This window comes from Tupaia chinensis, unplaced genomic scaffold (genome assembly GCF_000334495.1).
Source record: "Tupaia chinensis unplaced genomic scaffold, TupChi_1.0 Scaffold149851_1, whole genome shotgun sequence".
NCBI lineage: Eukaryota > Metazoa > Chordata > Mammalia > Scandentia > Tupaiidae > Tupaia > Tupaia belangeri.
The window spans coordinates 515,034-535,631 of NW_006209696.1; the positions used below are offsets into that span (position 1 = coordinate 515,034).

The 20,598-nt window shown below is 33.7% G+C and overlaps 1 protein-coding gene across 1 annotated transcript in view; it reads right to left on the reverse strand.

Moving 5' to 3' along the window:
• Positions 1–10,012: 10,012 nt before the first annotated feature.
• Positions 10,013–20,598, reverse strand: part of EPHA6 (EPH receptor A6) — a 983,118-nt gene continuing 972,532 nt past the window's right edge. Inside the window, exons 18-19 of the mRNA XM_027769481.1 lie at positions 12,290–12,439; positions 10,013–11,121 (exon numbers count right to left, since the gene is read on the reverse strand). Coding sequence (XP_027625282.1) covers positions 11,007–11,121; positions 12,290–12,439 — 265 coding nt within the window. The 3' untranslated portion in view covers positions 10,013–11,006. The remainder of the gene's footprint in view (positions 11,122–12,289; positions 12,440–20,598) is intronic.

Here is a 20,598-nt window from a genome sequence, read left to right on the forward strand (position 1 = left end):
GGGAAAGGCTCATTTTCTCAAAGATGATTGGAAACTCTGAAGAAAATAAACAGATTATGTAAAAAATGAAATTGCTTTTCATTCTTGTTTGAAGTATCCATTTGTTGAAATCCTAAAAACTTAACAAGGAACTGAAATCTCTACAATTGAGTATAACTCATTTTCTTACTTGTTAGCATTGTTCAAAGTCAAATCTTTCAGATCTTCCTTTTTTTTTTTTTTTTTTGGAGAGGTTTTTGCTATAGGGTGTGTGTGCTTGCCAGAAGGATTGAGAGAGACAGAGAAACAGCAAAAAATCACCCCCCCGGGAGGGCTGGCCATGCCGCCATCCCTTCTCCGTTCTCCTCTTGCGATCTTGGGCATGCACACACATGCACCTGGCGTGAGTTTAAACCACCAGATCTGGGACTTGAACCATGGTCACCTACATGGGAGTTCAGCGACATAGTCATTACACCATCTGCTGGTCCCTGGATCTTCTTATTGTGGATCTCCCTTTTGTGTTTCTTTTTATATGAAAGTGATAGTTTGTTTTCTCCTGCAGACTTCATGTCATATCTGATCAAAAAATAGATTTATTTTTGTAAAGAATGACTTCAAAAAGAACTTTTAGTCATCATGTTATACCATTTGGTCCCAATGTCGTTTTTATTTTTTTTGCGTTTTTTTTTTTTTTTTTTTTAGCTTTAGCTTGCCTTGCTACCTCAGGACTCACAGAAATGACAGAAGAAACTTTATTCTTAGGTCTACTTAAAATTGAGTTACCTAACTAGTTCAGGTTAGTGTGATGGTGGTCCTAAAGAGTTAGTTTGATGGACCAACAGAAGGCATGGAGGTTAAGGTGGGTCCCACATGGCCAACATCGTGGTTCAAGTCTGGACCTGGTGGCTTGAAAATCATGCCGTGTGCATGTGCATATGTGTCTGCCTGCCCAAAATTCTAAGAGGAGAATGGGTCATCCTCCCTGGGGGATGATTTCTCAGTTTTCCTCTTTCTTCAGCAAGTGCATGTGTCCTATAGCAAACCTAAAAAAAAAAAGTTACAGTTTTGATTAATACATGTGAGTATGTATTCATTTGTTCTAATAGCAACATTTCAAAAATGAAAATAATAAATGAAATCCCGAAGAATCCTAGGGTTCTGGAGAGCAGTTTTATTTTTCAGTACTATCTTTTTTTTGGAGAGATTTTCACTGTAGGGCGTGTGCGCTCTGCCGCCATCCCTTCTCCGTTCTCCTCTTGCGATCTTGGGCATGCACACACATGCACCTGGCGTGAGTTTAAACCACCAGATCTGGGACTTGAACCATGGTCACCTACATGGGAGTTCAGCGACATAGTCATTACACCATCTGCTGGTCCCTGGATCTTCTTATTGTGGATCTCCCTTTTGTGTTTCTTTTTATATGAAAGTGATAGTTTGTTTTCTCCTGCAGACTTCATGTCATATCTGATCAAAAAATAGATTTATTTTTGTAAAGAATGACTTCAAAAAGAACTTTTAGTCATCATGTTATACCATTTGGTCCCAATGTCGTTTTTTTTTTTTTTGAGTTTTTTTTTTTTTTTTTTTCTCGCTATAGGGCGTGTGTGCTTACCAGACAGAGAGATAGAAAGACAGAAAGCGAGAAATCACCCCCCAGTGGGGATGGCCACGCTGCAATCCCTTCTCCTCCATTCTCCTCTCAGGATCTTGGGCACACACGCACGCACACGTCCCGGGTCCGGGACGCAAACTGCGGTCGACTACGTGGGAGTCCAGTGACATAGCCATTACGCTAACTGCTGGTCCCCTGGTTCCAATGTCTTTGAGACATGAAAAATTAAAAGTGTTATAACTGAATGTGAACATAAAATATAATATGGCTATTTTAAATGTTTAAAACAACTGGAATAGAAGGCAACTTCCTTGATAAAGTATAAGCATTCGAGATCAAAAGATATCACATAAAATTAATATTGGGTACCACATTTTATAACATTTAAGAATATTTTAAAATTTTATATAATCGCTTAAAACACACATTGATGATTAGACAATGCTTTCAAGTCATTTCTTTTGCATCTGATATATACTGTTTTTGCATTTAATAATAACAGAAGAAAATCATCTCTTAATTATCAATGGGGTATTTCATTGATAATTCTCTTCATTAAGTGTTTGACAGTCCAACATTCTATGTATTATTGTGGTTTTTCTTTTATGGTAAATTCTTTGGTTATGTATGTCTTAGAAATCAATAGAATTATTAGCATATAAATGTTAAGATTTGAGATTGCTTGGTATATTAATAAATTTTTAAAATAAGCTCTTTCTACTTTTGATATAATTTCTGATTTTATATATCAATATGGATTTCAACACCTATTGGTATGCTTATTTATATTAGAGATTTCCATCCTCAATATGTATTTTAGTTTCAAAATTATCAGTAAGAGTAGCATGACATAATTTTCAATCAGTCATTTCCAATAGTTTTTCTTTTTTTTTTAATGAGGTAACTAACAATTTTAACACAAACTCTTCTCTTACTTTTTTGCCTTTTCCTCAAATTTAATGGGACACCATCTGTTGCCATGTTCTACATCCATGCTTTACCTCTGATTTTTCAAAAATGATATTATCATAGCAGTATAGCATAACTAACACTTTAGGAAACATAGACTGTTAACAACTGTTTCTTCAAAATTCAAAATTAAGCTGACAGTTTTTACTCTATACAAAATTAATCCTAAGTATAGATTATCAAAAGTGTCCAAAAGACATTTATACCCTGTAGATATTCTAGTTTTCAGTGTCATAACCTAAGGTGGATTATGGTTAGCAAAATGATGAATAATGTGTCAGGAACCAAGCACATACAGAAGTCTCTACAATTGAGTGTAACTCATTTTCATTCTTGCTAGCATTGTTCAGGTATTGTGCCTCTCTCCCCCAGTGCCCTTCCCACAATGCCACGATTTCACTTTTTTTTTTTAAAATTTGTTGGTATAAAAACCTTAGAATTGTATCAAAACTGCATTTTTTAAAAAAGAATATGAGATTTCTGCATAGTGTGTGTATATTAACACAATTTTCTTTAAAGACATGTATGGCATGGGAAGAAAGTAAATTGAGAACCCCCCAAAAGCATTTATACACAGTAAATCTTACTTTCCATGCAATACAGAAATTATAAACAGCTCAGATTGTTGTTTATGATAATACTGTTCATGATATTCAGGATTTTTTTAAAGGTACTTTACGAATATTGCAATAATAGCTCTAAATACTATATCAATGAGTAGTCAAAGAAATTAGATTTAACAATACAAACATTGATCACATTGACAGAAAAAGTAGCTTGTTCAGTTGCAAGTTTGTTAGTCAATCAGTGACCACTGATTTTTTTCCACAGAGCTCTTAAGATAATATTTTTAAAAATGTATTTTAAAGATAAAATATATGATAATAAAACATGCATAAAGAAAAACTTCTTTATGACCTTAATAATGGCATTACTGAGTACATCAATATTCTAAAGAGACAAAAGTTACTACTTTGTATGAAAAATTGCCTAATAGAATCAATTATATTCAGACTTCTCTCTGATTGACTTAAGATGTGTTTAAATGAAAATTTAACTAAAGCAATTTTTATCTAAATGCATACAGTTCATCTACGAATTACTAAATGTAGGACTTCTAATTTATTACAAAAGCAGTAGAAGAGGACATTTTAAATTAGGTGTAAATGTTGAAAGTGTGTTGTTTACTCATCTTTACAAATTAGCATAATTTCAAAAATTAATACTATGTCTTTCTAGAACAGAAGTAAATTAAGATTGTTTTAAGTATGATGATATATAAATGTGGAAAAATTTGCATTGAAATGCTCACATCAATACTGGTTTTCATGTAAGCTCATATTTAATTCACGAGAACGAGGGTATCTATCTTCAGTTACTAATCCCTAACTGCATATGTGAAAATGGTGATTTTTATGTCCTTGGAGTTTTCTTTATACTAACGTATTATTTTGGGATAAAGAAAGTTTTCTCTCTTGCAGGGTGGCTATTCCCATCCCCACCCCCGGGGGCAGAGTGATCTCTCTCTCTCTCTCTCCAGGAGAGCATGCACATTATAGCAAAGTAAAATAAAAGCAAAACAAAACAAATAGATAGTTCTCCCATCAATGAAGGCTAATGAGACTGCTATTCTGATGCAAACTATAATAAATAGGTACCTGAAATAGCATTGTCCTCTTTTTATTTTGTAGAACACACTAAGCCTTATCTCAATAATACTGATTTATTAATTGAGTTGCTAAATTGTTATGTAACAAAAAATGAGTTTAGTATGATAAATTAAAGACAACCAGAATTTACGAATAATGGATAAATATGGATAAGGACAAAGCTTTACATGAGAGAGGATTTTAACTAATTCTGAAACCTTTCTAAACTTACAAGTCTCAGAAAACTGCTGATAATTTGTACTTTGTTTTTTAATGCAAAGTCCAAACAATATCTTTATATTACATTGAAAAGCAATCCTTCATCCTCACCTGTCAGGAAATTTTCCTTTAATGCCTTTTTTTTTTAATTTAAATTTTTTTAGGTTTTTGCCTTAGGGCACATTTGCTCTTTGAGAAGAGAGAGAGAGAGAGAGCAAGAGAGAAAGACTGAGAGAGAAGTGACATCCCCTCCTGGGATGGGGGTGGGGAGGATGGCCACATTACAATCCCTTTTCTTCTCGGGATTTTGGGCACACATGCATGCACATGTACCTAGCATGATTTTCAAAGCCACCAGGTCTGGTACTTGACCCACAGTCAGCCATGTGGGAGTCCAGAGTCTTAATTACCATACCACCTGCTGGCCCCACTTTTGTTATTCTTAAGAATGAAAATAGAGAGGTAAGACATTTGTGAGACATGGAAACGGTTTATTATCTATTAATGAGAATATGTTTTTTATCCTCAAAGGGACTGGTGTGAAGTGTATTCATGTTGGGTAAATTTAACTTACAAGCTAAGTGATGTATACTGATTAAATATATGAAATAAATTAAAATTTTAAAAAAGAATGAATTACTGGTGTCTAGTATTTTCATTTGAGGTGTTCTCTTTAAATAATAAAATAAAAATTTCTCTTAGTGATAAGAAATTTGATACTCTGGAAATTCAAGAAAGAACATTCCTTTGTGTTATTTAGAAGAAAACCTCTTTCGAGAGGAAAGTAAAAATGTAATAAAGTAGAACTGACTTAATGTTATTGAGATGCACAAATTTTTTTAAAGAATTATTTTATTTACTTTATTTTTTTACCTTAATTTGACCATAGAGGGACAGAGCGAGAGAAAGAGAAAACATGAGAAAGCAAGGTCGACCATGTGGGAGTCAGCACTCTTAACCACCATGCCATCTGCTGGCCTCAGACATGCACCAAATTTTGAGTTATTAGGTTATTTTTTAAAAGGGGAAGAGTATCTAGTGGTTTACTTTATTTCACAATAGAAGTTTTCTTTTAATTTCTTTGTTTTTAAGTAGTAATTTTGAGTCAATACTAGTAAGCTATATTAAAATATATCCTAAAATCTCAAAAGAGGAAATATCAACCAACAACAACAACAACAAAAATACTTCTGAATTAAGTCTCTATGTCTCTCTCTGTCTGTCTGGCGAGCGCACGCGCCCTATAGCGAAAACCTCTCCAAAAAAAACAAAGAAAAAAAAAAACTTCTGAATTAAGATCAAGAACTCAAGCCTTACAATTAAGACATAAATATTATTTTATGTATTTTATCTATATATTTATCATTAATTTGAATCTAATTGTTAGAAAAGATTAGTTAAAACTACATTTTGATGATTTGTATCTCCTAAATCTTTTTGTTTGTTTGTTTGTTTTTATCTGAAGGCATGCATATTGTGTCACAGGCTCTTATAACAAATCTTTGAAACACTTGCCTAATATTTGGCTTTTTAAGGGGTAATAAAATGATGAGGTATTTACTTTTATGTAATATAAGATTTTTCTTTTATTCACTAAGTAATATGTTAGATCTAGTCACAAGTAATCATCTCATTTCCTTCTTAGATGAGTTGTAAGAATTATTTAATCTTATTTGCATCTTAAAGAATCTGTTCAATCACTGCAATTCAGATTTATTACCTTTACTAGTACCAGTAAATTAGCTTGGGCAAGAGATTATTCCAGAAATGCTTTTGGAAAACAAACCAAAAATCCCTGATATTTTATGATTGGAGGCGTTTTTGAGGTTTTGAGTCTATACATAAACCAAAATGTTCACAACTGGATAACAAAATCCTTTAACTCCTGATGAGAATCAACTGTTAACAAAGAGAGTTACGTAGTAGATCCAGCAGCATGAGTACTTCTGTCAGAGGGAGTTTGGAGCTTAACAAGTCTACAAAAATTTAAAGTCCAAATTATTTCTTTCTGTAGGAGACTGCAAATCCAATTCACACTGGTCAAATTCCTATTCAATTTTTAACATAAAAATAATATTTTTCTTAATGAAAATGTTCTGTGGAAAGAGAGCACCTCTAGTGACATGGCAACCATAGCAAGCACATGCTAATATCTAAATTTTAAGCCTGACTGTCGCTTAAAGACAAGGACAGTATAGTTAAACACATCTTTGTGGAAAAATTTTATGTGTACACAATTCACTCTAGACATTTCTTAAACTGAACTAAATAAGGCTCATACTCCTTTTGCAGAACATTATAAAGATTGAAAATTGTTGAAAATGTTGATTATAAAAACTGAAAGTTAAGTGATTTTAGTACTTTGTGTCCTAATAGAAGAATATTACTAATTTCACCCAGTGTACTCCTCTTACCTTTGAAGTCTTTCTATAAACAAAGTAATAATCTGTGAATGTAGAATAATATGAATCTCTTTTACTTTCTGGGAATCGAGCTTGGAAAAGTTAGGTGATTTTATTAAAAGAAGTGATACATCTGTTTCTAATCACTTTGCTATATATATAAAGGCATGGGCAACAACTGTGAGTTTATAGTAATAGCTTATAATTTATACTACACTTAATTTATTTTAAAACAATAATAAATTTCCCTAGTTAATGCTATAGAAAAGGCTAATTATCATCCATTTCAATATTACTTTTCAAAGCACTTAATTTTCAGTTAACAAAAGTCAGACCCCCTACCCTCAGCGAGTGCAAATGTTTCCATTTGTGTGGTAGGACTCAAAATATTAAAGTTTAAGTTTTGCAACTCCCCTATTCTCTCGGTCTCTTCTAAGATATTTTTAGATTTGCTATTCCACCTCTTATGCTTATAGGAATAGAGTGGAGTGATAGAAACTGAGAAAGAAAAAAAAAGGATGGAGGAATTAAAGAGAGAAGAGGTTTTAAGAAAGTTTTAGACAATTTAATAAAGGAAAAGGAAAAAACTCTAGTCATGGTGAAAATTCTGAGATCCAAGATTTAACCCATTATCTTTCAGTGCAGAAATTTGATAGAGGTATCAAAAGATTTTTAGGAAATGTAGTTAGGTGATACATAATCCATTCTTTACCTTCTCTTCTGAAGACTTCCTGTAAATCCTTTCCAAGCATTGGATTTGGATTTGTTTTTCATTCATTGATTAAGACAGGTTTTAAAACTATAGCTGGAAGGCTGTTTTATTCAGGTTGTTGTTGGAGAGATTTTTACAGAGTAATGCAGAATGAAAGTATGGCATGCTCAACATATTTACCAATACTATACGTCAATGCAAAAATGTTGTAATTCTTGATTCTTATTAAGACAACAGTTTCACAATTTCTGATTGCATTTTTAGTTTAATGATTTAAATAACTCTTTCCTTGTAATTGTATATTTATATTTTTTTCCCCAAATATGCTGTAGCTGTATATCATGAGATGAATTGACTACATACTGGAAATTGACTATCCAGAAAATGAAAGGAAGATCGTTTCTTCAGTTGTTTGATTTAAAAAAAAAACAGAAACAAAAACAAAAACTTTATAAATCCTCAGTAGTAAAGCCCAAGAAATTTAAAATAGGGCCAGGCTGTAGTGTGGTGGTTAAGGTGGTTGAGTCCCACATGGCTGACCGCAGGGTTGAGTCTCAGACCCCGCAGCCTGAGAATCATGACAGGTTTTTGTGTTTGTGTGCCTAAAATCCCAAAAGGAGGGAGAAATGGAGGAAAGGGGATTATAGGGTGACCATTCCCCACGGTGGGGTACTTTCTCACTTTCCTTTTCTGTCTCTGGTGAGTACACATGCCCTCTAATAAAATTTGAAAAAAAAAATAAAACAGGTACATAAGTGTATGTGCATATTTCAGTTATCAGAGTCTATTCCTGAAGACTTGTAATTTATAGAAGTTACTGTTTTCTTCCTATAATTAACCTTTATCCTTATGCATTTTAAACAGTTTTGATTACTGAATAGTTACACCAGTAAATCTCAAACTGTGTCATGCAAAATTTTCAAATGAATATGCTATCTTAACTAGTAATACTCCTGGATATTATAATACCCTTAGGATCATGGGCTCCGTAATCAGTAGACAGTCAATAAATAGGTATCCTTATACTTTAATGTTTCTTTTTTAATCTTGCACACATATTTCAACCTATTCTGACCATGATGAAGTTTGAAATTACTCTAAATACTATCATGCTTACAGTTCTGGAAGATAGAAATGTAACTTAAAAGAAATTTTATAGAGGATATGGGGTGAGAGGCAGTGAAAAGGTAGTTTCATAATACTATAAAAAAATGTTAGGGAAGAAAAATAAGTACAAAATAACCAGATATAGAATAGGATCATCAGACTTTTTGAAGGAAAAATATTCTAAACAGTGAGTTTAATCTTGCAGGCATTGAATGTCCATCCCACAGAAGTTTTAATTCTTTAATAGAATTTATTTTATCAAAGTACACAGATGTTGCTGTCAGTCTTATGCACAACTGTATTTTTCTATTCCTTATTTTTCTAAATACCTTTTCTGTTGTATTATAAAAATAAATATATATGGTTAATAAATTTAATCTGCTTTACATCAGTTCTTATTTAATATATATCTGAAGACAGGTAAATATGAAAACTTTATATTTTCTCTGAATGTGTCCAGGTCTGTGTAAATGTATCAAGCAAACTGCAGATAGTCTATGAGTGATGCATGACCATGCAGGCCGATAGCTGGAAAATATTGCTAGCTATTTCTGACACACTTACTTAAAAAGTGATGGATTTTCCACTTTTTCCTTTTTTAGTATACTTTCAGGAATACTCTAAAGATTCTTCTTTCTAGCTCTATTTTTTTTTAATGAGAAAAATTAAGCTATGTTAGGCAAAAGCAAAAAGAAAATATGTTGAAAGGCTTAGTGTAATGAGACAATCAACAAAATCTAAAAGTAAGGGGAAAAGCTCAAGTGAGGATCCTTTAGTTGAAAGAACATCAAAAAATGTAATTTGGGTAGAAATTTGAGATGTGGGTAGGGCACCTTTATCTCTGAGATCAAAGAAAAATGGATTTATTATATCAGCATCTTTAGACAACCTGCTGTTTTTTTTCCTTCTTTTAACGGTCTCCTTAGTTTTCCTCCTAGCGTAGCAGTCATTTTGTTTTTCTTTTTTTTTTTTCCAGTTTCACAGGGAGCTGCTGATTTTACAATTGAATTTGTTTACCAAGTAGCACTATTTCAATAAGTTGATTCAGCTCAATTCATTGAAACATATATGCCTTTTTTTTCTTTTTTTGCAGCCTCTGAGAACATTATGACTACAACACACATTATCTGTGTTTATATTTTTATGTAATTATATTATGGATCCAGATTGATAACACAATATTTGCTAGTGTGTAAGATGTTTATACTCTCTTTGGAATAGTCATACTTATTTTTTAGAAGGTTTGGAAAACAGCTCAGCATGTCCTTGTAACTTATATTTTTTTTAAAAAAAGAATTCTTAAACTTGCAAAATTTACCAATATAGGACAGTAAGCTAAATGTGTTTATTTTCTTGGGTCAGCATATAGCTATTATAAAATTTGGTTTAAATGAATCATTTTATATGAAATCTAAGGCTATATTCTTAATTCTTTTATTCAAAGCAGTCCTACTGAGGACAACTAATTTTCTCAGTGCTTTGATCATTACGTTTGTAAATATGTGAAGATGAACCAGGGGAGCAGTCATAGGCTTTTTCTATTCTCCAGTCTATGAAAACCATTAGAGCAGTGAGCTCACTGTTGGTCTTTCCAGGAGCGATCTTCATAAGGTAGTAGAAAAATATACAACTATTAATTAAAAAATTAGAGGGGAAGAACCTCTAAACTACCACCTACTATGGAATATGATACTATAAAGTTAATTTAAAAAAAAAATCAAAGCTTAGAGGATTTAAAAGCACAGTATTTTTCTCCCTCTCCCTACTCGATAACCCCTTTCTCACCATAGTCTTGCCTGACACGAGTTCACTACATGGAATCATCAGTCATTTCTGCAAATAATGCTAACATCAGGTGCCAAAAGTGAAACTATTAAAAATAAAGTAACAATACAACCCATAGAGTTGATTATAATGATCTAAAAATAAATATTTATGTCAATATGGGAGCTACTTGGTCACAAAACATGAAAGGTCAACTATTTCTCATCTTCCATCAAACTCTAAGTACATCATTGAGGAAACCACGTCTGGACAAATTTCTTTAGGTTAATCCGTGAAAACTTCCCAAATACAGCCATACAAAGTTACACATCCATGCTGAGTTATTTACCACTGTGTAGCGATAATCTGCAGTGGGCGAGGGTTTTATGTGCAGGTTACTCAGAGAGGATCTATGCAGCATGATTTTACAATCCAGGTTGGAAGCATGAACATGAGGTGTGTGCCCATAGTCTGAAAAGGAGCCTGCGATTTGTGAAGCGACGTTTTGAGAGTCAGAAGAGGGTGATAGAGAAGATGTTTTTCATTTTAGAAATGCTGAGGCACAAAGCACAGGTGTTATCGTACTTTCATACGTGAAATCCTTTCTCTTGTATATGCATCATGTGTAAACGTAAAGTCTGTATGCTGCTGACTATTCGTCTCTGGTGTCCAATGAGGATGACCCCAATTCTTCTAATGTCACTGAGAAAGAGAGAGAGAAACATGAATGAATATGTAGATCTGGTGAGTACAAAAAAAATGAATGTTTAGATAATGTTAAATATGCTCCATGCCACATTTGCCAAAAATCATGCAGCTTAATTGTTAAGCACAGATATAAATGACATCAAGAATTTGTTACTCTTTTCTTCTCTCTAGCTCCATAGAATAGATCAAGTTAATCTCAAATAATACAAGGAAGAATTTTATACCCAGGTACTATGTAATATTCAAACATTTTATGGGTCTAAAAAGTATATAATTTAGGTAATTACATAATTTGCAACAGTATTAGTAAATGGTGAATATGTATAATAAAAGGTATAATGTGGACTCCATTTCAGTTCTCCTTTCAGTAATCTCAAAAAAGACATTATATTCAACTATATGAAATTGCCATTACATCTTAAAACAAAGACAATATCATATGGCTTAACCTAATCATTTTAATATCTAGTGTTTTAAGCACATTGAGCATTTTTATTGCTCCTAAACAAAGGATGATCTTTGAGGCAATGGAAGATGGCTGACTATTATAACATACAGAAGGACCTCCAAAATGACAAGATAATACATACTCATTTGATGAAGGTAATAGAAATTGATTATGCAATATTAGTGTATATGAGTAATAAATAATTTGGCAAGGTAAAACTTTGTTGGTATGAAGTCTATGATGTGAACAACATGTATTTTAGAAAGCATTTAAAACATTTTAAATAGCTATTTGATATATATATATATGTATTTTTTTGGAGAGGTTTTTGCCTTAGGGTGTATGTGCTTGCTGGAGAGACAGAGACAGACACAGTGAGAGGGGATATGAGAAATTACCCCTCCAGGGGTGTTGGCCATGCTTCAATCTCTTCTCCTCAGATCTTGGGTACACATGCACACATGCCTGGCATAATTTTCAAGCCACTGGGTCTGGGACTTGAACTGTGGTCAGTGATGTAACTGCTATGCCGTCTGCTGGTCTCTAACAGTTAATAGTGTGATGTTTAGCTTCTACAGGAATGGTAGTCAGAAATGGTAAGGAAAGACTGGTAAATGGTATGCTAACCTAAATTAAGGTATTATTGATATAGCATTTGAGTTTATAAAGCCCCGAACAGAACATCTAATTAGAGCAAACACTTGTATCACTTACTCAATATTCATTCTTGAAATCAGGTCAAAAGTCGTAAACCCTGCTGCCATGAAGTTATTCTTATATTGCCCCATTTTTATAGAATCCAGCCAGTCACCGACTGTGACAAATAGAGGATATTCGGAAACTTCGCCAGGTGACTCTGGCATTCTATAAGGTAAAAACATGTAGATCATTTAAATGCTAGATGAAGCAAGAATTACCACATTTTAATTCTCCCTTTATAATATTCTTCCATATCATGTTTTTATCCTCTAATTAAAAATCAGGTCACCCATCTTATCCAAATCAGTTACTTAAAAAAAGTTATATTTATCAATAGATCATTTTTATATGGTGAAACTATTATTAGTTTATCTTTTGTGCTTTTGTTGTTATTGGTCTTACACTTGACAGATCTTGAGAAACTCACATATTTCTATCTTCTTTGTACATTTTTCTCTTTCTTAAGATGGGGTTTTGAAACTTGAGGAATACCTCACCTTCAATCACAACAAGGAGAATAACTAGCTACAGGCTGTTCACTCTTAGCCTCTCTAACATGCCAATGAATCCATGTCGTTTTGCCTTTTCTGAATTTGGTGCAATAGCTCTTTTTATGGTGAATTAATTGATCCAGCTTTCATTTAATTATCCTCAAACATTCAATGAGAATTTATTATTTATTAAAAATCAGTCTTCTGTCATTAGAGTGTCGTAACAGTAAGATTTGCATACTTCCAAGCAACAAATGATGTAGCCCATTAATAAAGTACAGAACTAAGTAAAATCAATGTAAGTTTGCGTTAATAAGAAAAAGGAATCTAGCACTGATCAATTTGAAAGGCAGAGATATAGCAATCATTTTGTTTCTAAGATCTGATATAAGTGCCATGCCAATTGTAGATATTTTTAAATAAAATAATATAAATGATTATTTTAGAAAGGTTAAAGTGTATATGTGTGTATACCTACACATTCACATGTGCTATATATATGAAATAGTGTGTGTGTGTGTGTGTGTGTGTGTGTGTGAGTGTATGTATGAAGTCTTCAAAAATCATGGAAAATTCAAGGTATGAGGAAACTGCATGGATTTCAATTTTTTTGTATCAAAATATACTTCTTAAAAAGTATTGGTGAGTAAGTAATACGTAATGCGGGGGGGGGGGGGGAGAGAGAGAAAGAAATAGCACTTCCAACAGTGTTTTGATGTTGTGATCTATCCTCAGCCTCAGCTAGCCCAAGATCATAGGTAAATGTGTACCCAAGGTACTCACGGGGGTCTCCAGAATTGAAACAGAAACATTTCCTAGTGAGATTACCTTACGGAGGATTACAGGTTTTTTTTCTTTTTTAATTTTTTAGAGAAATTTTTGCTATAGGACACATGGTGGAGAGATAGAGACAGAGAGACAGAAAGCAAAAAATCACCCCCCAGGGAGGATGGCCCTTCCGCAATCCCTTCTCCTCTATTCTTCTCTCGGGATCTGGGGAACACACACACACGCATTCAGTGTGTTTTAAGCCACTGGTCCAGGACTGTGGTTGACTACGTGGGAGTCCAGCAATGTAACCATTATGCTATCTGTTGGTCCCAACAGGATTACATCTTACTATTGCTCTACTGTCCATCTCCAAACTCTAACTCTACTTTGTTATACTTTTTGAAATCCCCACTGGTGTGTGTATGTATGTGTGTGTGCGTATTACCTAAAGTTAGAAAAAAATATATGAAATTAACCTTAAAAATCTCAGTAAAAATAACTCAGAATTGTGTATTTAAGCCACTCTGGCAATAAACTGTATTACTCTTCTTACAGAAATAAATGAAAATTGATGTTAAACAATTTTTTTTAGTTATAGTGTTTTCATAGAAATAGATGTATTAGCCCAATAGGATAATAAATGAATCATTTACAAATTCTTAGATCCAGAGTTTATATTAACTAGTAACGCAGTAATAACCTTCTGTTTTAACTATTTAATGTTTGAATCAAAGCCGTATTTCTTAAAACATTAAAACCTTATTAGAAATGAATCACTAAAATATTTTTATCAGAATATTGAAGATTAATCCAATTTTTATTTACTTTCTCTTTTTCTAAGTTTATGTATTGAGAGAGAAACAGAGAGACAGAGCTAAAGAGAAAGACAGGGTCTCACACCATGATCCTCCCTCCAGCCTTCCTAGGTGGCCCAGGATCACAGGCCCACAAGCACACACGTGGCATGTACAGGTCTACCTGGGAACCACACTCCAATATTCCATAGAGCTTCCTGCATTGCATAGCACTGCACTACCTCTGCGCCCCTGTGGCTAGGCACCATTTACTCTGTTTTCAAGTTTTCATAAGATTAAAGAAGGAAGTAATCCATGGAGACTTAACTAGAGCCATAGCCGTCAACATTCATATTTGGAATATTTCATCATAATGTTTTTACCATTCTTATTTGAACTATTTCATCTTTAAATAGAAACTGAAAATGTGTGAACATGTAATTATACCATCTGAAATAAGAATCCCCCCACTAGGAAGGAAAAGGGTAAATACTTGTTATGTATCCCTAGTATTGCTCTGCTAAAAATATATGGCAGTCAGGGTTAGGTTCCTAAGATTAATGCTTATGGTGAAAATCGAAAATCTCTAACATTCAAAATTACCCTTAACAACTCTTTAAATTATCCTTAAATTACCAAGACACCCCCCCCCCTCTCATTCACTTTCTAGTGGCTGTATGCACTTGCCAGAGAGAGAGAGAAAGAAAGGGAGAATCAGAAAGCACCTCTCATGAGAGATGGTTGGGCCTTAATCCTTTTCCTCAATCTCTCCCTCCTTTAGTGATTTTGGGCATGCATTGTATGCACATGTGCCCAGTGAGTTTCAAGCTGCTGGGTCTGGGACTTGAACCACAGTCAGTTATGTGGGAGTACAGTGCCTTAACCACCACACCACCTGCTGGCCCCTAGCATGTTTCTGAATCCACCTGCTCTGAGACTTGAACCATGCAGTACAGCACAATGGGCCATGTGGATCCAACTGCCTTAACCACCATGTTAAGGCTGATTTATCAGGACCTTTCTTTAAGGATCACAAGTTGTTTATGGTACAATTCCTGAAGGGTTTCTCCTGGAATTCAGGATAGAGTGCCCACTAACGGCTTAGAATTCTTTTGTTTAGTTTTTCTGTGATTGCTACACTGACTTCCTTTTTTCTAAACTGGGTTCTAGTTGAAGTTGAAGACAAGAGTGAATAGAGATGGGATCAGCAGTTAGCGTAATGGCTATGTCGCTGGACTCCCATGTAGTCGACCGCAATTCGAGTTCTGGACCCAGAGGCTTAAACTCACGCCAGGCGCGTGTGCATGTGTGTCCAAGATCCCGACAGGAGAATGGAGGAGAAAGGATTGCGGCATGGCCGTCCCCACTGGGGGGAGATTTCTCGCTTTCTGTCTCTCTATCTCTCTCTGTTTTTCTGGCGAGCGCACACGTCCTAAAGCAAAAAAAAAAAAAAAAAACCCCAAAACCAAAAACCAAAAAACAAAAAAACAAAAACTTCTCCAAAAAAAAAGAAAAAGGAAAAAAAAAGTGAATAGGGATGATGGAAATCCAGCAATTTTCTCTCTTTATGTATAACTAGAATGTGCATAAATTACATGTATGTACACTGTACTCTATATTGAGTCTGGTTACCCTTAACATTGACTTCTGTCCTTTTTACCCCTACTCTTTATACTCTTCCCCTCACACATATTGCCCATTTTGGAGCTTTTAAGTCACATTTTTTCTCCTATACTATAAATTTCAATGCTATCTGATTGTTTCATTTTAGTTAATACCAGAGTATTTCATAATTTGACCTGCAATAAAGATTAGTCATGTTTAAAGGTTCAAAATATATCATAGTGTCTGCCAACGAATATCAACTATACAGGCTTTTTTTTTTTTTTTTTTTTTTTGGTTTTTGCTATAGGGTGCGAGCACTTGCCAGAAAGACAGAGAGAGACAGAGAGACAGAAAGTGAGACATCACCCCCTAGGGGGGATGGCCACATCGCAATCCCTTTCTTCTCCATTCTGCTCTCAGGATCTTGGGCACGCACACACACGTGCCCAGCATGAGTTTAAGCTACCGGGTTTGGGACTTGAACTGCAGTTGACTACATGGGAGTCCAGCAACATAGCCATTACGCCATCTGCTGGTTCCAAGTATACAAGCTTTTAAAAATCATATTGTACTCCACAAAGATATATAGTAAATCAGAAATTACAATAAAAATAAGAAAGCAATTTGATAAATGTAAAAACAAAAATACTGGGATTGTTGCCATGTTTTTTCAAAGTTTCATAGAGATGTTAATGTTAATAAGTATTATTACCAAATAAAAATTCATAAACTGCAAAATAATAAAGTCTCCACAGCAAACAGGGTTAATAAAGTTTTCAAATTATAGTCTTTCTCAGAATCTTCACTATTCTAATGTACATTTTGAATACATACAAGAATTCAGAATAGCTTCTGCTTTATATTCCCACATTATTTGACCAGTGACTATACTTTGGAAAATACTGCTTTACTTCACTGACTAAGTTTAAATATCAAAAGGAACAGGGCACCCTTATTGCTTACGAAGATAAATAAAACCACATATTGGAAAATTGAATGTTCTTTTTCAAAACAATGTGGCTCTCGTATCTTTTAATTACTTGTCAAAGAAGTGTGTTGAAACTGAACAAAATTAAAATAATGTGTTTAAGTGACTTTCCCTTCATAGGCCTATGCCATTCTTAATGTATAGACATAGTCAGATGACTTCCACTTTTCTCTCCTGAGATAACACTGGAAAAACTCTTGAGCTTTCACAATTTCATATACTTGGTGGGTGGAAATGTAATTTGCAAATTTTATATGTTTAGCATAGAAAGGTGATGGGGGGACATTCTGTATACTAGATGACTTCAGTGGCCTATTTCCCTGTTGAAAAGAATTCACTCTTTTCTCCTAGAATGTTTCAATACCATAATTCCCTTTCTCTCCACACATCTCTAGTAACCTGGTTACTCTTTGGCCTTTTTATGACTGTGTTGGCAGTTAATTTAGTAAGGTCAAGGTCTCCTCATTGTTCACAGCCACTGTGCAATAACTTTTCTTTCACCTTATCTCATAACGAAGTTGAAAAATATTCCTATTTTCTGGCTTCAAGAGCTGGGTACCATCATCCTCACATGAATTCTCTGGGATATTACCTAATAAACAATAAATGTCCTTTCTTATCAAACACGTACAATGATAAATTCAGCCTACCATTTGCTGAACCTGTAGAAATTTCTCTTTGTTGATTAGTGGGCTCTGCCCACCTGAGAAATGTCCTTATAGCAAAACCTGCAGTTCATATTTGGAGAGTACATGTGGTAGAACAGAATATCAAGGTTCTGTTTTTTTCCTCCAAAAACATGATGAGGGGCTAGAATTAAGTAATTCAGATATGATTATGTTCAAGTTAGTTTAGAGAAAGGGCTGGAGTAGTGGTATAATAGGTAATTTGATAGTATAAGGGGTAATAAATATATGCTCCCAAGAGTTTACATGTAAATATGTTCATTTTAACATGTATATGTAAAAATAAATGGCTCCAATAGAAGTTTTTATTTTAATGAGCACTTTGAGTTCACATTTGCCTAGCCTTTTAATTTAGAAGGTTCTTAGATGCTAGCAGATGTTATGGTGGTTAAAGTGCTGGAGTCTGACATGGTCTTAGGGTGGTTTGAGTCCAAGAACTGGCAAGTTGAAAATCATGATAGATGTGTGTGTGCGTGTGTGTGTGTGTGTATGCTATCTGTATGTTTGAACATTAAGAGGGATAGACATAGCAGGAGTAGTGATTTTTAAAAGCCTCTCATAATTCTGAATAGAGTACTTAAAGCATGGTCCCTAGAGCCAGAATAATCATCACTAAACCTTAATAAAAGCTTGTTTTGTGAGTAAATAATCCAGGGTCAGGAACTAGATTTCATGTAACATTCTCAAGAGGAGAATGGAGGAGAAGGGATGGCCATTCCCCATGAGGACTGATTTCTCACTTTTCCTCTCTCTCTCTCTCTCTGGTAAGTCCGTTCACCCTATGGCAAAAATTAAAAAAAAAAAATTCTTAGAAAGGTTACAAATACATAACATCACTGCCATTAAAAAGCAGGAGGGTTTTTATCTTCAGAAATTTTCTATATTTTATATTAATCATGCAAGTATTATAGTAATAAATCTATTAAAATGACTCAAAAATGTTATATTTTGAGAAACTATTGCAAGGGAATATTCTCTGTTAATAAGAAACAATCACATTTGATGACTTTTGCCTCCTTACTACTATAATATAAACTTCTTTTTTCTTAGCTCTTACATTTATATATGGATAGCAGAACCATTCGAATAGGGTCCATTCTATTTTATATTGCTTTTGCTTCACATATTTATGAATATTTTTCATGTTGCAATACTCTTCATATTCAGACTCATGCCTGATATTCTTTATGCTGATGCTCAAAAGATTGCTAACAATATTGTTTTATTATAGATTATTGTGCAGTGTTAGATCATGTATTTTTTCTTTTTTGCTTCAGTTAAATAACTTCCTTAGGACAAAATTCCTAAAACAGAAGAATTTGTTTTTAAAGATTAATTTCAAACTCCTTGAGGACAGGGACCGCGTCTCACACATCTTTCTAAATATTTTCTGTAGGCCCTAGTGCAATGCTAAAAACATTATGGAAGTTCATTAAATAAATGGTGATTTAAACTTGAATATTAAATTCTCTACATAAACGTTTGGTCCATGGCATAATGGCTGATTCATAATGAATGATCTGTTTTCATTTAATTCCAGTAAATTAAAAAAATTAAAATATATTAAGTACTTGTTGATATACTGACTAATCTATTAAGGAATGTGCTGGTAGTTTAATTTATTCCTTGTATTGTTAAAATGTTTGTTGATTTTGTGTTTATAGATTTCAGGGTGTAGAACAAGACAGTTAAGGTAGAGTCAGTAGCCCTGGTTAAGGCTTCAGACAAAATTACAAGAAGAAGTAGATCCACAATAGCAATATTCACCTTATTCAGTATCACTGCTTTTATGAGTTTCTCATCTCATGACTGAGATAACACTTCACACTATCTAGTTAATCTATGAAATAATTTCCTAATATGCACACCACGTACCTAACCTATGAAGGAATAATTTACTTAAATGGCGAAAAAAAGAAAATATTCCCCTTGACAGTTGAACTTAACATTCAAATTGAACACAAGTTAAATAAATGAAATATTTTGATACTTTTTAAAAATATGTCACTTTACTCAGAATATTATAAAACAGCAACTGCATATAAAATGCCATATATCTTATGACTATTCCATGCTTGTGGGCAATATTTTTTTGTTCCAAATAGTCTGACTCTATAGAGTTAATTGGGAATGTGAATTATTTTTTGTCACACTTCTATTTTCAGGAAATTATCAGTTTTGTTGATATTACTAATTATAATAATGATGACAATTGGTGGAAATTACTAAAGAATGAAAACTAAAATTTCAAAGTTAATTCATAAATTATCTGTATGTTTGAACATTAAGAGGGATAGACACATAGCAGGAGTAGTGATTTTTAAAAGCCTCTCATAATTCTGAATAGAGTACTTAAAGCATGGTCCCTAGAGCCAGAATAATCATCACTAAACCTTAATAAAAGCTTGTTTTGTGAGTAAATAATCCAGGGTCAGGAACTAGATTTCATGTAACATGCCAAATGCAATTCACTGGCAATGGTTGTCAAAATGTGGTTGTGAAAAGGATACTAAAGTAGTATCCGGGCTCATTGGGGCTGAGTGTTATAACAATTAGTAAGCTCTGAAATATCAAGGAAAAGAAGCAAAGCATATATTTGCCAACTGGAAAAATTCAGTCTACAGAAATGCCTGAGGATATAATTCTGGAACTATGTTACTGTCATATTTTCCTCATTTCTTTATGTTGTACTCACTACCTTCTTTTTTTCCCCCAAGTAATGTTCTTCAAGTGGCTAAACACTGTAGGAAGATGTTTAGGGGTTTATCACCACACGTTTGCTATTTATTCCCAAGAGTGAGGGCATATACTCTGCATCCTTGTATCTGTCCAGTGAAATATGATAAAACAGGCTGTGTGCCACTAAAAATTATTTTGAGGAACTTAATATACTCCTTCTATGAAGTTTGATTAGCCCAAAGAAAATGTATCTGGAAATTTCAAAATGTGATCCCTTTTCTTGTAATCGTATTTCTGAAACAGTGCTGAA